General features: G+C 44.7%; 1 protein-coding gene across 5 annotated transcripts in view; it reads left to right on the forward strand.

The window, feature by feature from the left end:
• Positions 1-2,632: 2,632 nt before the first annotated feature.
• Positions 2,633-17,331, forward strand: part of cbfa2t3 (CBFA2/RUNX1 partner transcriptional co-repressor 3) — a 260,206-nt gene continuing 245,507 nt past the window's right edge. Inside the window, exons 1-2 of one of the 5 annotated variants that reach the window (XM_087995656.1) lie at positions 2,659-2,705; positions 12,526-12,604. Coding sequence is in view for 1 of the 5 variants with exons in the window: in XM_087995655.1 (XP_087851781.1) it covers positions 2,690-2,705 (16 nt within the window). In the remaining 4 variants the exon portion in view is untranslated. Of the gene's footprint in view, positions 2,706-2,819; positions 2,942-5,118; positions 5,151-12,525; positions 12,605-17,331 lie in introns of those variants that run through there. The other 4 variants (XM_087995657.1, XM_087995658.1, XM_087995659.1 and 1 more) reach the window with 4 other exon arrangements.

The following is a 17,331-nucleotide window of genomic DNA, read 5'->3' on the forward strand; positions in this document are numbered from 1 at the left end:
GCTAGAAACTCTCCTGGATTCATCACATAAACGCAGTGGTTGGGAATACTGAGGCGAGTAACTCACCTTTTGACTCCCCAAAACCTGTCCACTATCTACACGGCACAAGTCTGGAGTATGATGGAATACTCCCCACTTACCTGGATGGGTGCAGCTCCAACAACACTCAACAAGCTCAACACCATCCAGGACAAAGCACCTCGCTTGACAAACAGTGGAACAGTATGTACCATCTACAAAACCCATGCCGCCTTGTTCAAAAGCACCTTTATCCACCAGAAGGACAAGGGCAGTGGACACATGGGAATACCACCACATACAAATTACCCTCATTCAGACTTTGAAATATATTACAGGTCCTTCATCACTGGTCAAAACACACAGATATGCTCTCTTAACAGCAATGTGCATGTACCTACACCTCACATAGTGCAGTGTTTAAAGAACATGGCTCAATATCTCCTCCTCAAACACATTTAGCAACAAATAGCAAATGATGACCTTTTCAGCATCATCTCAGTAAACAAATAAAAACAATTCTCTTTGGACTCTGTCCCTTGAATCCAGGCAACATCCTTGTAAATTTCTTCTGCACTCTTTCCAGTTTAATAACATCCTATAGCAAGATGACCTAAACTGAATACAGTCGTCTTAGTGTGGCCTCACCAACATCATGTACAACTGCAGCGTAATTTCCCAACCTCTAAACACAGTGCCCTGACTGATGAGGGCCAGTGTGCTAAAAGCTGCCTTCACTGCCCTGTCTACCTGGGACTCCACTTTCAGAGAACTGTGCACCTGAACTCCAAGGTCCCTCTGTTCCACTACACTCCTTAAGGCCCTACCATTCACCATGAAACTCCTACCTTGATTTGACTTTCCAAAATGCAAGAGCTCACACTTATCTGTATTAAACTCCATTTGCCATTTCTCAGCCCACTTCCCCAGCTGATCAAGGTCCTGTTGCAATTTGATTGAATGTTTTTAAAGCAAAGATAGATAGATTTTTGAACAGTAAAGTAATTAAGGGTTATGGTGAGCGGGTGGGTAAGTGAAGCTGAGTCCATAAATAGATTAGCCATAATCTTATTGAATGGCAGAGCAGGCTCAGTGGGCCAGATGGCCTACTCCTGTTCCTATTTCTTACATTTCTATTTGAATTCAATAAATTTGTTCTCTGTGAGCTGATATAAGAAAACATACAAGTTAGGATCAACCCTTCAAGCCTGCTTTGCTGTTAAATAAGATCATGACTGATCTGATTACTCCATGTTTCTGCCTATCCTGATAATCTTTCCCCTCTCCCATTGCTTAGCAGGAATCTACCTCTCTCTGCCTTAAAGATAGTCAAAGATTCTGCTTGTTTTGAGGAAGAAAGTAGCAAAGACTCATAACTCTGTGAGAAAATGTATCTCCTTATTTCTGTCTTAGGTATGTGAGTGTGATCCATTATTTTTAAACAGTGAAACTTAGCTTTAGGTTCTTCCACAAGTTTAAACATATTTTCTGCATTTACTTTTGTCAAGATCCTCCAGGATCTTATACGTTTCAGTTAAATCATCTCATGGTCTTCTAAACTCCACTCGATCTAAGCCCAGCTTGTCCCAATATTCCTTATTAGACCTTCTCAAAGAATGATGTAAGATTGTTGAAAAAAAATCAATCGTTTCATGAACAATCCAACTTTCTTCAGGACAGATGCTATGCTGTTCTCACCCGACCTGCACTGCACGTGACCCTGGTCTCCCACTGAAAGATTGACTCTGCATTAAAGAACCTAAAAACATTAGGCACTAGGTGCTGTTATTGCTTGCTGTATGACTGTGCAGACTTCATGGTCATTCTGAATGTTCATTGATGTGTTTGGCAGGGACAGAAACAGACTTACTATTGTAGTGAACTTTCTTGCCTACCTCAATCCAGGCCTACCTATGGGTGGCATGGTGGCTCTGTGATTAGCACTGCTGCCTCACAGTGTCAGGGTCTTGAGTTCGATTCCAGCCTCGAGCGACTGTCTGTGTGGAGTTTGCACATTCTCCCCGTGTCTGCGTGGGTTTCCTCCGGGTGCTCCGGTTTCCTCCCACAGTGCAGGCCAGGTGAATTGGCCATGCTAAATTGCTAATAGTGTTAGGTGCATTAGTCAGGGATAAACGTTGGTAGTGGAATGGGTCTGGGTGGGTTACTCTTCAGAGGGTTAGTGTGGACTTGTTGGGCCGAAGGGCCTGTTTCCACACTGTAGGGAATCTAATCTAATCTACGTTCACTGTGTCCTCACTACCTGGCACCTGCACATTATATTCTCCCTAATTTCACCCTGGATCTTTATTGAGAATAATTCTGAATAGAATAGCCTGTGTTCTGACCAGTAAATCAATGGGAAAGAAATCCTTATGTTTCAAACCTTGGTGCGATCTTAAGTCAAAGAAACCAATTCCTACTGTTGGTGCAGAGTATTGCAGGTGTTGGGAAGTTAAAACCCAGCTCACTGCCTGTGGTGCTGAGGTTACAGATGTCCCTTGAGTAGCTGTGTACACACTCCCAGCTGCAAACACAAACCTCTAATAATAACTCCGACTTCCTGCTCATGTTAACCACATGACACAAAGACAAGGACTGCCTGACATCAGCCACATCACTGCAGAGATCAGACTCGTACTTTGGGGCCACATTCTCCTGGCAGTCCCAGCAGATGTGTATTGAAACAGGTCAGTACACAATCATTTATTCATCATGTGTTTAATGTTTTTCAATCTTTCTTAAACCTGGTTCCTCTCATCATCCTGTCACTGTGATTTGGTCAGAACTGCAGTGTTCTCTCTTGGGACCTGGCCAGTGACTGAAATAGTTCTCCTTCCACTTGCACAGTGTACAGTGTGCAGTCACCTTGTCCTGACAGAGCACCTGGCTTGAACCATCAATCACAATGGGAAGGTAAGAGTAGGTGAGAAACCTGTGTAATCCTTACAAGAGTTAACCAGCCAGCATTGCCTTTTCATCTCCTCCCACTATTCCCAAACAGCTTTTAGCTCAATAATGCCATTAGAATAAGTATAAAGAGTGAACAATGAGTGAATATTGAAATAAAGGCTAATAGATTAAGAGACAACATATTTTAAATTGTATTTCAGCCAGTGAAACAAGGGTGAGAAGCAGTTAAAATATGTGTAAAATGACTTTAGTAAAAAGGTTAAATACAGCAGTGTGCAATTGACAGGTCAACTGCAAAGAAAGGTGACAAAGTTAATTTAAACAGCGAGAAGGTGAGAGATGATTTTGGTGCTAAGGAAGATAAAGCCTAAATGTAGGATTAGGGCAGGCAGCAGGACATTGAATACCAATGTTAATATTCTGGTTTGTCAGATAGAGCTGGAGCCATGAGTATTGCACAAGTAATTTGTGTGTAAGAGATGATTTATCTGGGTGTATGTGACACTGTGTGATGGAGGAGGATGTGTGTGTGTGTGTGCTGAGAAGTATGTGTGACAGGCAGATTTGTGAGAGGGACAGTGTGAGAGATGGCTGAGTGTGTGATCAGAGTGTGTGTGCGTCTGCATGTGTGCATTAGTGGTTGTCTGTCTATGTGTGTGTGTGTAATGTATGCATGTGATATGTCTGTGTGTGTGTGTATGTAAAGTGGGTATGTATCTGTGAATGTGTGTATGTGTTTGCAATGGGTGTGCGTGATGTGGCTATGTGTGTCTGTGTGAGTGTGGTCTGTGTTTGTGTGAAAGTCTGTGTGTAACTCTGTGTGTACATGAGTGTTTCTGTGCATGTGAGTGTACATGTCTGTGTGTGTGCACGAGTGAGAATTTGTGAGTGTTGTGAGTATGTGTTTGTGCAAGGTTTGTGAAGGTTTGTAGCTCAGGTTGAGGTTTAGGGAGTAGGTTTGCTCGCTGAGCTGTAGGTTTGATATCCAGACGTTTCATTACCTGGCTCGGTAACATCATCAGTGGCGACCTCCAAGTGAAGCGAAGCTGTTGTCTCCTACTTTCTATTTATATGTTTGTCCTGGATGGAATTCCTGGGGTTTGTGGTGATGTCATTTCCTGTTCGTTTTCTGAGGGATTGATAGATGGCATCTAGATCTATGTTTGTTTATGGCATTATGGGTGGAGTGCCAGGCCTCTAGGAATTCTCTGGCATGTCTTTGCTTAGCCTGTCCCAGGATAGATGTGTTGTCCCAGTCGAAATGGTGGCTTTTTTCATCCGTGTGTAGGGCTACGAGGGAGAGAGGGTCATGTCTTTTTGTGGCTAGCTGGTGTTCGTGTATCCTGGTGGCTAACTTTCTTCCTGTTTGTCCTATGTAGTGTTTGTGGCAGTCCTTGCATGGAATTTTGTAGACAACGTTGGTTTTGTCCATGGGTTGTACTGGGTCTTTTAAGTTTGTTAGTTTTTGTTTGAGAGTGTTGGTGGGTTTGTGTGCTACTGGGATTCTGAGGGGTCTTAGTAGTCTGGCTGTCATTTCTGAAACTTCTTTGATGTATGGTAAGGTGGTTAGGGTTTCTGGCTGTGTTTGGTCTGCTTGTCGTAGTTTGCTCTTGAGGAATCTGCGCACTGTATTTTTTGAGTATCCGTTCTTCTTGAATATGTTTGTGTTTGTGTAAGAGAGAGTGTGTGTGTGTGGGTGCGCGTGCATGTATGTATGTGTGTGTGGGGGGTGTGAGGGATAGGGAGTGTGTGTGTGAGGGATAAGGAGTGTGTGTGTGTGTATGGGTGTGTGTGAGTGTGTGGGGGTGGGGGTGATATGCTGGATCTGCACATTACTGGAATAAATGTATAAAGTGCCAGGGTTCAGCTTATCGAGGGGCAGATTGCCAAGCTGGGGAAGAGGTTAGTTGCACTTCCCTAAAACCCTTGGACAGAACTTTCTGGAAGTTGCATTGCAGGAAGAGTCACCCACTGATAAGGAAATTGGTGTAATGGAGGGGAAATGCATGACTATCCGCAGGGGGAGCTACCATTTAAAATGTTTCACAGCTTTCAATCATTCAGCAGGTACACTGTGCTTACAGCTATGCTGAGTACGGTCGTGAAGATACAGTGTGAAACTGGGAAACCAGGCGTTATTCACGTGAACAGGAGATGCTATCCATCAGATTCTGTCTGAATTAGGGGATTCAACTGTTTGTTTGCAGCATGACCAAGTATAAGTGAGTTGCCTCTTTAATGGTATTAATGGGAGGTAATTTACATAGAATACATGGCCCAATAATACAGCTAATAATTCAGAAAAGTGAAGGAGGTTTTATAGGGGATCATAGAACATAGAACATAGAACATAGAACATAGAACATAGAACAATACAGCACAGAACAGGCCCTTCGGCCCACGATGTTGTGCCGAACTTCTAACCTAGATTGAGTACCCATCCATGTACCTATCCAAATGCCGCTTAAAGGTCGCCAATGATTCCGACTCTACCACTCCCACAGGCAGCGCATTCCATGCCCCCACCACTCTCTGGGTAAAGAACCCACCCCTGACATCTCCCCTATACCTTCCACCCTTCACCTTAAATTTATGTCCCCTTGTAACACTCTGTTGTACCTGGGGAAAAAGTTTCTGACTGTCTACTCTATCTATTCCTCTGATCATCTTATAAACCTCTATCAACTCACCCCTCATCCTTCGCCGTTCCAACGAGAAAAGGCCGAGAACTCTCAACCTATCCTCGTACGACTTCCTCTCCATTCCAGGCAACATCCTGGTAAATCTTCTCTGCACCCTCTCCAAAACTTCCACATCTTTCCTAAAGTGAGGCGACCAGAACTGCACACAGTACTCCAACTGTGGCCTAACCAAAGTCCTGTACAGCTGCAACATCACTTCACGACTCTTGAATTCAATCCCTCTGCTAATGAACGATAATACTCCATAGGCCTTCTTACAAACTCTATCCACCTGAGTGGCAACCTTCAAAGATCTATGTACATAGACCCCAAGATCCCTCTGTTCCTCCACCTGACTAAGAACCTTACCGTTAACCCTGTATTCCGCATTCTTATTTGTTCTTCCAAAATGGACAACCTCACACTTGGCAGGGTTGAACTCCATCTGCCACTCCTCAGCCCAGCTCTGCATCATATCTAAGTCCCTCTGCAGCCGACAACAGCCCTCCTCACTGTCCACAACTCCACCTATCTTCGTATCATCTGCAAATTTACTGACCCACCCTTCGACTCCCTCATCTAAGTCATTAATAAAAATTACAAACAGCAGAGGACCCAGAACTGATCCCTGCGGAACTCCACTTGTAACTGGGCTCCAGGCTGAATATTTACCATCTACCACCACTCTCTGCCTTCGACCGGTTAGCCAGTTTTCTATCCAATTGGCCAAATTTCCCTCTATCCCATGCCTCCTGACTTTCCGCATAAGCCTACCATGGGGAACCTTATCAAATGCCTTACTAAAATCCATGTACACTACATCCACTGCTCTTCCCTCATCCACATGCTTGGTCACCTCCTCGAAGAATTCAATAAGACTTGTAAGGCAAGACCTACCCTTCACAAATCCGTGCTGGCTGTCCCTAATCAAGCAGTGTCTTTCCAGATACTCATAAATCCTATCCCTCAGTACCCTTTCCATTACTTTGCCTACCACAGAAGTAAGACTAACAGGCCTGTAATTCCCGGGGTTATCCCTATTCCCTTTTTTGAACAGGGGCACAACATTCGCTACTCTCCAGTCCCCTGGTACCACCCCCGTTGCCAGTGAAGACGAGAAGATCATTGCCAACGGTACTGCAATTTCCTCTCTTGCTTCCCACATAATCCTATTTCAGATTGTAGAAACACAATCTTGAGGGCAAGCTTGGGTTTATTCCTCTGTCTCCTGCTGGAGCAGTTAGACAGAAACAGATTGGTTACATTGACTGATATTACATTGAACATACAGTATCTGCCTTGTTGACAGGGTGAGGATTTGAGATAGGAAATTTGGAGGACAAGCTTCAAACCACATGCTCCTAGCATTACTAAGACAGCCTAATGCCACCTCTGTATTATTGTCCCACTTGACCTTTTCTTGGTGAATCTGCTGTTGAACCTCTCATGCGTCTTTCTTACCTCCACACCTCACCAATGCAATGTACTACTGGCAGGTTTCCCATCATAAACGTGAGGTCATTCATAATTCTGCTGCCCACAGATGCAGCTCCCCTTACACCCAGCCTGAGTCCGGAAGAAGGGTTACACCCAAAACGTTGATTTCTCCACCTCCTGATGCTGCCTGGCTTGCTGTGTTCTTCTAGCCTCCTCCTTGTCCACAAATGGAGCTACACATTTTGGACAAAAACAGAAATTGTCCCAGTTAGTCCCAGAAGCTGCAGGTTTCCCAAGTAAAAAATGAGATGCAGTTCTTTGAGCTTGTGCTGAGTCTTGATGGAGCACTGTAGCAGGCCCAAGACAGAGGTATTGGTGTGGGAACATGGTGATGTTGTTCATGTGGCAAGCAAATGGAAGCTCAGGGTCATTTTTGTGAACAGAACATGAGTGTTTGGCAAAGTGGTCTCTCAGTCTGCACTTTGTTTCCTCAATATAGAGGAGAGCACATTGTGAGCAGCGAATACAGTTGATTGAATGAAGTGCAGGTAAATTGCTGTTTCACATGGAAGGTGTGTCTGGAGCCTTCGGACACCTTAGTCCTCTCCTTCTCTACTCCCAACACTTCCCCATAGCCCCGCAGCACCTTCCCCTGTAACCGCAGAACGTGTAATGCCTGCCTGTTTACCTCCTCCCTCCTCACATCCAAGTCCATAGACTCACCTTCCAAGGGGTCCTGCAACCTCTAGGATTCAATATTGAGCTCAATAACTTGACAGCCTGATTCCAATCCTCGATGTTTTTTTCATCCCTCCCACATTTGGTCCTGTTATGACTTTGGTTGCTTCTAGCACAGGCACCCATTCCCATGTACCCCTCGGCCCATTATCACATTATATGGGTTGCATTCAACTCAGCAAACTCACTTTCTCACTCTTAGCTCTTATTATTCCTTACTCAGCTTCTCCTCTGTCCTGGCCTGCAATACAGCATCTCTTTATTTAGCTACCCCCATCTCTCTCTCTAGATATCAGGACCTCTTCTCCACCTATCCAGTCACCTCTCTCACTCGCTCTCTCTTTATGCTTCCCATCCCCCCACTTTGTCTTCAGTTTGTTGGGCTACAGGATGAGTGTACACACTGTTTCCCAACTTGCAGATGGTGCACTCAGCTCTCAGCACTGTCTCTCTGCCATTAGACCTTGACTGTGGCTCTGCAGTGATGCTGGATAGTGTGACAATATATTTAGTGCCCACACAGAGGGGACTAACATCCACCTGTAAGATTAAAGGTCAAATATTTATACACAGGCTCAAAGTTAGGTTCAAGCATTGTCACCTGTGTCATCAAAGTGCCCTCAATAAGTTTTACTCTTGCTCTCCCTCCCACATTGTCTCAGTGAACAGAGTTGGTTTGGGGGGGTTTGGGGTTGGGGCTGGATGGAGCTGGCTTGGCTGTGGAGAATTTTGGCCCTGGAGGTTTGGCAGGGTGACCCTGCGAGTGTTTGATGCTGACGAGCCACACATGATATCGGTCTTCTTGCTAAAGACAAGTTGATTCAGTTTGGCTGAACTTTCAAGTGTTGGAGAGGGGCAGGCAAAGTGGAGGTGGCTGCCATAGCTGCTTTGTAGTGTCCTGGCTGGAATCAGACTGGGTTCCTCATGGCATTATCCTGCCTCCTGGTGAGGAGGAGGGCACCTGGAATGGGGCCAAGGTTGCTGTCTCCTTGTCACATTGCTGTTGGTCCTGAAGGTCTGTGGAAGCCCAGTGGCTGGAATGTTTGCACCTCTTCAGCTGGCTCTGAGACTGCTGGGCCTGGCTCTCCCTGGCCACTGTCAACCTGTCCATGCAGACACAAAGACATGAGCAGGATTTATGAGGAGCAGAAATTAGGCCATTCAGCCCATCAGGGCTGAAAATGTGTTGCTGGAAAAGCGCAGCAGGTCAGGCAGCATCCAAGGAGCAGGGGAATCGACGTTTCGGGCATAAGCCCTTCTTCAGGAAGTCGGCCATTCAGCCCATCAAGTCTATTCCACCATTCAATCATGGTTGAGCAGTTCCTCAACCCTATTCTCCCACTTTCTCCCCATAATCCTTGATCGTCCTGACAGTCAAGAACCTATCTAGCTCCATTTTAAATATACTCAATGACCTGGCCTCCTCAGTCTTCTGTGGCAGTTAATTCCAGAGGTTCACCACTCTCTGGCTGAAGAAGTTTCTCCTTGTCTCCATTCTAAAAGGTCTTTCCTTTACTCCAAGGCTGTGCCCTCAGGTGCTAGTCTCTCCTACCAGATTTTGGAAAGGTGCAGAAGTAACAGGGTTGTTGTCATGGGTGACTTCAACTTCCCAATCTTGAAAATAGCTTGGATGGAGCAGTTTTTGTCAGGTGTGTCCAGGAAGGGTCCCTGATGCAATATGTAGATAGGTCAACTAGAGGGGAGGGCATATTGGATTTGTTACTTGGCAACAAATCAGGCCAGGTGTCAGATGTCTTGGTGGGAGAGTATTTCGGTAATAGTGATCATAATTCCCTGACCTTTACTTTAGTCATGGAGAGAGATAGGAGCAGATAGTATGGGAAAGTTTTAATTGAAGAAGGGAGAATTACAATGCTATTAGGCAGGAACAGTGGAGTATAAATTGGGAGCAGATATTCTCAGGGAAATGCACGACAGAAATGTGGAGGTTGTTTAGGGAGTGCTGTGAGTGCTGGATGGGTTTGTCCCACTGAGGCAAGGAAGGGATGGTAGGGTGAAAGAACCTTGGGAATATCTGGTCAAGAGGAAGAAGGAAGCTTATTTAGCACATAGAACATGGAAAGTTAAAGTGCAGTACAGAACGTACAGCCCTCGATGTTACACCAACCTGCAAAATTAATCTAACCTACACTGTTCCATTATTATCCATATGTATGTCCAATGCCCGTTTAAATGCCCATACGTCAATGAGGCCACTCCTGTTGCAGGCAGGCCGTTCCACGTCCCCTACTACTCTCTGACTGAAGAAACTAATATCTGTCCTAAATCTGTCATCCCTCAATTTAAAGCTATGGCCCCTCATGTTAGCCTTCACCATCTGATGAAAAAGGCTCTCCCTGTCCACCATATCTAACCCTCTGATTATCTTAGTTCCCTTGGCCTTTCCTCGTATGACCTCCCCTCCATACCAGGCAACATCCTTGTAAATCTCCTCTGAATCCTTTCCAAAGCTTCCCTTTAAGGTTGAGGAGGCAAGGATCAGACAAGGTTCTAGAAGGTTACAAGGTGGCCAGGAAAGAACTGAAGAATTGACTTAGGAGAGTTAGAAGGGATTGTGGAAAAGCTTTAGCAGGTAGGATTAAGGAAAGCCCTAAGGCGTTCTACACTCATGTCAGGAACACGAGGATGGCCAGAGTGAGGGTAGGGCCTATCAGGGAGAGCGGAGGGAACTTGTGCCTGGAGTCGGAGGAAGTAAGGGAGGTCCTTAATGAATACTTTGCTTCAATATTCACCACTGAGAGGGACCTTGTCGTTTATTGAGGACAGTATGAAACAGACTGATATGCTCGAACAGGTTGATGTTAGGAAGGAGTAATTGCAGGAAAGTTTGAAAAACATAAGGATAGATAAATCCTATGGGCCGGATGGGATATACTCTAGGTTATTCCAGGAAGTGAGGGAAGAGATTGCTGTGCCTTTGGTGATGACATTTGCCACCAAATGTCATTGTCCACTGGAGTAGTACCAGATAATTGGAAGATGGCAAATGTTATTCCATTATTAAATAAAGGGAGTAGGGATAACCCTGGGAATTGCAGACCAGTCATTCTTACGTCAGTGGTGGGCAAATTATTGGAGAGGATTCTGAGAGACAGGATATATGATTATTTGGAAAAGAATAGTTTGAATAGAAATAATCAGCACGGCTTTGTGAGGGGCAGGTCATGCCTCACAAACCTTATTGAATTCTTTGAGGATGTGACAAAACACATTGATGAAGGTAGAGTGGTAGATGTGATATATATGGATTTTTGCAAGGTGTTTGTTAAGGTTCCCCATGGTAGGCTCATTCAGAAAGTAAGGAGGCATAGGATACAGGGAAATGTGTCTGTCTGGATACAGAATTGGTTGGCCCATAGAAGGCAGAGGGCGGTAGATGGAAAGTATTTAGCTTGGAGCTCAGTGACCAGTGGTGTTCCGCAGGGATCTGTTCTGGGACCTCTGCTCTTTGTAATTTTTATAAATGACTGGGATGAGCAAGTGGGAGGGTGGGATACTGAGTTTGCTGATGACACAAAGGTTGGTGGAGTGGTGGATAGTGTGGAGGGCTGCTGTAGGTGACAATGGGACATTGACAGGATGCAGAGCTGGACTGAGAAGTGGCAGATGGAGTTCAGTCTGGAAAAGTGTGAAGTGATTCACTTTGGAAGTTCGAATTTGAATGCAGATGATAGGGTAAAAAGCAGGATTCCTGGCAGTATGGAGGAACAGAGGGCTCTTGGGGTCCATATCCATAGATTCCTCAAAGTTGCCACTCAAGTTGATTGTTGAGAGTGCGGTGCTGGAAAAGCACAGCAGGTCAGGCAGCATCCGAGTAGCAGTATTCAAGTCCTCTTAAAATAAATGCCATCATTGCACTTGCCTTCCAAACTACTGCCTGAACCTGCACGTTTACCTGGAGAGAATCCTGGATTAGAACTCCCAAGCCTCTTTGCACTTCAGAATTCTGAATTTCCTCTCCATTTAGAAAATAGACCATGCTTCTATTCTTCTTACCAAAGTGCATGACCTCACAGTTTACCAACTGTACTCCATCTGCCATTTTGACCACTCTCCTAACCTGTCCAAATCCTTCTGCAGCCTCCCTCCTCCTCAATGCTGCCTGTCCCTCTGCCTATCTTTGTATTGTCTGAAAACTTAGCCAGAATGGCCTCAGTTCCTTCTGGATTGTTAATGTATAAAGTGAAAGGTTGTCGTCCCAGCACTGACCCTTGCAGAACACCACTTGTCACCGGCTGCCATCCTGAGAAGGACCCTTTTATCCCCACTCTCTGCTTTCTGCCAGACAGCCAAGCCTCTCTCCATGCTAGCACCTTGTCTCTAACACCATGGGCCCTTATCTTATTCAGTAGCCTCCTGTCCGGTACCTTGTCAAAGGCCGCCTTAAAGTCCAGAAAGATAACATCCATTGGCTCTCCTTGGGCTAACCTGCTCGTTAGTTCCTCAAAGAATTCTAGCAGATTTGTCAGACATGACCCCCCCTTGATGAAACCATGTTGACTTTGCCATACTTTGCCATACACCTCCAAGTACTCAGAAATCTCATCCTTCATGATGGATTCCAGGATCTCACACACAACTGAGGTTTGACTAATTGGTCTGCAATTTTCCATCTTTTGCCTTACTCCCTTTTTAAACAGGTTCTTATGTTAGTGATTTTCCAGTCCTTAAATTCCATAGAAGTCTGATTTTGTCTCTTCTTTAAATTTCTATCTGTCAGCTTTTGGTACTGACCCGCAGACACTGAGAACCACAAGTTTCACTGTATCATTGTCAGCAGGACTGTTCATCCTGAGAAGGTGAGTGTGCTTCCAGAGACTTACCTGTGAATACACATTGTAGTTAAATTGTTCACTTTCCCGTAGGTTACTGCAGTTTTGTGGCAATTATCTCAAATACAAATCAATTCCTTCCTCACTGCATTTAGATACTGAAACAGCATCAGAAATGCCAAAGCAGACACAAGACTGTGCTCAGCAAGAGAGACAGTTTATGTCAGGGCACAAAGTTTGTTGTAGGAACCATGGAAATGACTCCATGTGGGTAAGAGACATGGTCAAGGCGAGGTCAAGTCTAGTGATATATAAAATTCAAGTTGGTGTGTTGGATGTCAACAAGTACACAGGCCATTGGAAAGCTGCAAACTCACACACAGTGCAGGAGCAAAACGTGCCCAGCCTTCCTGAGTTTTCCAGAACCTGTGGGTTCACTCTCTCAGTCAAATGTTGAAAAAAACCTTGGAATCTGAGCTGGATATGGCAGATGTCACTGTCTCAACACCTCTGCAGCCAGAAGAGGCAAATGAATTTCATCCGTGATGCTTTAGACACAAGACACATCGTCCGTATCAGAAGCAGCATCAGAGTACCAAAACGCCCCAAGAGATGCTACAAAGAAAAGAAACCGGTCTCTGACCTCAGACTCAGAGGGAGAGAGATGTATTCATTGTAACAAGGTCAGCCAGGTGCCCCTCATAGAATAGGAGTTCCCTGATTGGGGCAATCAAGGGCCCCTGGATATCAGATATAAACAGGAGCATCAGGGGTTCTATTGACCCTGAGAGCTGGCTCTGAAGAAGTCAGACCCCAGTGTTATGGACTTTCCATGTGTAAATAAAGGTGATTTGGTGAAGGATACCGGCCTCTGTGGATTTAAATCAGAAACTAAGCACATATTTCATACCAAATCAAAATCAGGAGTTAATTTTAAATCCACCTCAAGTTTTACCACAATTTTATTTTTTTTTTAGATTAGATTACTTACAGTGTGGAAACAGGCCCTTCGGCCCAACAAGTCCACACCGAACCGCCGAAGCGCAACCCACCCATACCCCTACATTTACCCCTTACCTAACACTACGGGCAATTTAGCATGGCCAATTCACCTGACCTGCACATCTTTGGACTGCAGGAGGAAACCGGAGCACCCGGAAGAAACCCACGCAGACACGGGGAGAACGTGCAAACTCCACACAGTCAGTCGCCTGAGGCGGGAATTGAACCCGGGTCTCTGACGCTGCGAGGCAGCAGTGCTAACCACTGTACCACCGTGCCGTGTTCACATTTTTTTTTACTCTGTCCAGTCTAATTTTCTTGCTTCTCTTTCTCTCTCCCATAAGAATTTAAATTCAAGTTTTGTCATTTCTTTTTCTTTTTCCTTTCTTTTGAACTGATGTTTTTGCTTTTCACTATCTTTTTCCATTTGAAGTTTAATTTTTAATTGGATTCTTGCTGTAATGATCTAATGTAAGCTACTAGGAACACTCTCTACCTCCTCAAACTTCAAGCCACTACTTCAACAATCTCTCCCTTTTCAGCTCGACTCCTAATTCCTCTGACACAACCTTCAACTTAAAGTATGTTAACTGCTTTAAGGCACTATAAGACAAATCTTTCCTCTCTGAAACAGCTTGAGCAATTGAAGTAGCCATGTTGAATTCCCACTGAGTGCAGAAAAATAAATGCGAAATAGCGTTTGTTTAAACTCTGGAAAATTTCCAGTCTGCAAGTTTTATGGCCTCTGAATCCAATTCCACAATAGCTTCAAAGTAAGGAACATGACTTAAAATCCCCATAGAGCATTGTAACTTTTAAAAAGAGATGAGTTTCCCATTGACTGACCTAACAGAAGACAAAGTTCACATTTTAAGACTTTTATTGTAACAAAGTAAAGCTAATTTCGATATCGAAAACATGATTTAACAAGGAATTAATGTACTGAACCAAAGAAAAGATTATTTTGCACGAACTGTCTTGCACACTTGAAGTACATCTTACAACCCTTTGGCTATTAACATATTATAGCAGTCATGTAGGTTTACAAGAAGCAAGTCAAAGATACTTTCAATGTTTTCAGATTAGATTAGATTCCCTACAGTGTGGAAACAGGCCCTCCAGCCTAACAAGTCCACACCGACCTTCCAAAGAGTAACCCACCCAGACCCATTTCCCTCTAACTAAAGCACCTACCACTGCGGGCAATTTAGCATGGCCAATTCACCTGACCTGCATCTTTGGACTGTGGGAGGAAACCCACGCAGACACAGGGAGAACTCCACACAGACAGTCACCCGAGGCTGGAATTGAACCTGGCCCCTGGTGCCGTGAGGCAGCAGTGCTAACCACTGAGCCACCGTGCCGCCCAAAGTTATTGCATTCAGCCTGAGTCTTCCAGATCTTATCTCCATGACTAAGGCATACATCAGCAACTCCTTGTTCCTTACACCTCCCAAAGTTGCATGAGCTCTCGATAAAAGCAAATTACTGCGGATGCTGGAATCTGAAACCAAAAGAGAAAATGCTGGAAAATCTCAGTCGGTCTGGCAGCATCTGTAAGGAGAGAAAAGAGCTGACGTTTCGAGTCTAACTGACCCTTTGTCAAAGCTTAAAAAAAGGGAGAAATAGGGAGGTATTTCCACTAGGCTGAGAGAAGAGGCATCTCATCTTCCGACTAGACACATTACAGCCTGCTGGTCTCAGCATTGAATTCAACAACTTCAGATAATTTTAATTCATTTATTTTATTTATCATTTTTTTTCATTGTTCTGTACCTCTTCATTGTCTCTCTTTCTCTCGCTCCCCACTCTCTCATCACCTTTTTCCTCTCCTCTTCCCCCTTTGCTACCCTTCTCCCCTGTTTTCCATTTTCCCTCTGCTTCACCCCTTCCCCCGAACCCCCGCATATTTTGTCACATAGCCCTGGCTTCAGCCTTGGTCATTCGCAGCCCCTAAGCTCCCTATAATCTCTCTATGCACTGTCATTATCACCTCTTTATTGCTACCTTTGCTTCTGGAGCCAGGACTCACCTTCTCTCAGCCTCGTATAAATACCTCCCTATTTCTCCCTTTCTTTAGCTTTGTCAAAGGGTCAGTTAGACTTGAAACGTCAGCTCTTTTCTCTCCTTACAGATGCTGCCAGACCTGCTGAGATTTTCCAGCATTTTCTCTTTTGATTGCATGAACTCTCTGCGCTTTCTTTCAGAAAACTGACTCATAACCGATTGGTTGTTAAAATGGTAATTTTATGTTCATAGCAGTAGCTGTTTTGTTCCTCCACATAGTACTAGCTACGTTCTCTCTCTCTCTGTCTTAAAAGGCTGGTGTCTTAGGTTTAAAAGATGCTATTGATATTTCAAAGGGTGTCAGGGAAGCTATGATTTCAGTTGCCCTCCATCCAGTGGTAACCCGTTTACAAGAGCCTGTCTCTGAGCAGAGATATTTATTATGACCTTACTGCATGTATACACTTTTTCAGACCAAATCTTTTTCACTTAAAGTTAAAGAATATTTTTAAAAATATGAGTTTCTTGTAAATTCCAGTTTATGTAACAGTATAAATTGCAAAATAATGACAGAATATGATGACCAGCTGCAGCTCATTCACTCTGCCCACTCTTTCTCTTCGCTTTTTCTTCCTCCTAGTGATTTTTTTTTCTCTTTTTCTTCTTCTTTTCTTCCCTTTGATTCCTGGCCTGCAGCGACCTCCAGCGAGGAGTGACGACTCCTGGCCTCCTGCAGTGGCCTCCCAGTGTTGGCATGGCAACCTCCCGGCCTCCCACAACGGCCTCCCAGCGTAGTGCAGCGGCCTCCTCCCATAGGGTCCCTCTGGCATGGCATGGCGATCTTCTGGCCTCCTGCAGCAGCCTCCTGGCTTGGTACATCACCAGCATGGTGTGGAGCCAGGGCCTGGTGCAGACTGGAAGCTGAGTGCCAGCATGGTCTGCTGTACTGAACTCTTTTCCATAACGCTGGACATGTTATTTTTGTGACAAATCTTGTAACAAAAGAATCTGTGCCAAAGTAATTTTTTATTTAAGTCAATGCTGCAAATGATGACATATAAAATTTTCACTATATGCAATGAGTATATGTTTTTGTGGTTGTGTTCGCCGAGCTGGGAATTTGTGTTGCAGACGTTTCGTCCCCTGTATAGGTGACATCCTCAGTGCTTGGGAGCCTCCTGTGAAGTGCTTCTGTGGTGTTTCCTCCGGCATTTATAGTGGTTTGAATCTGCCGCTTCCGGTTGTCAGTTCCAGCTGTCTGTTGCAGTGGTCAGTATATTGGGTCCAGGTCGATGTGCTTATTGATTGAATTTGTGGATGAGTGCCATGCCTCTAGGAATTCCCTGGCTGTTCTCTGTTCTCTGAACAAACAGATTCAAACCACTGCAAATGCCGGAGGAAAGATCACAGAAGCGCTTCACAGGAGGCTCCCAAGCACTGAGGATGTCACCTAGACAGGGGACGAAACGTCTGCAACACAAATTCCTAGCTCGGCGAACACAACCACAACAACGAGCACCCGAGCTACAAATCTTCTCACAAACTTTGAATGAGTATATGTGACAATAAAGGCTATTCTATTCTATTCAATTCACATCAGGTCCCCTGGATTGTGTTGTTATTTGCAGGCTGTCCCTGGAATTATTGTCAATGTTCACAGGATCCTGAGACTACGTCACATTTACAGAGGTCCCTGGAGATTTGCCAAAGGGGTTCTTAGGGAGTGTGTCAGTATTCATAGGCCT

Source organism: Chiloscyllium plagiosum, unplaced genomic scaffold, assembly GCF_037043375.1.
Source record: "Chiloscyllium plagiosum isolate Xiang-an unplaced genomic scaffold, Cpla_swu_hap1 HiC_scaffold_17, whole genome shotgun sequence".
In the NCBI taxonomy this organism is placed as follows: domain Eukaryota; kingdom Metazoa; phylum Chordata; class Chondrichthyes; order Orectolobiformes; family Hemiscylliidae; genus Chiloscyllium; species Chiloscyllium plagiosum.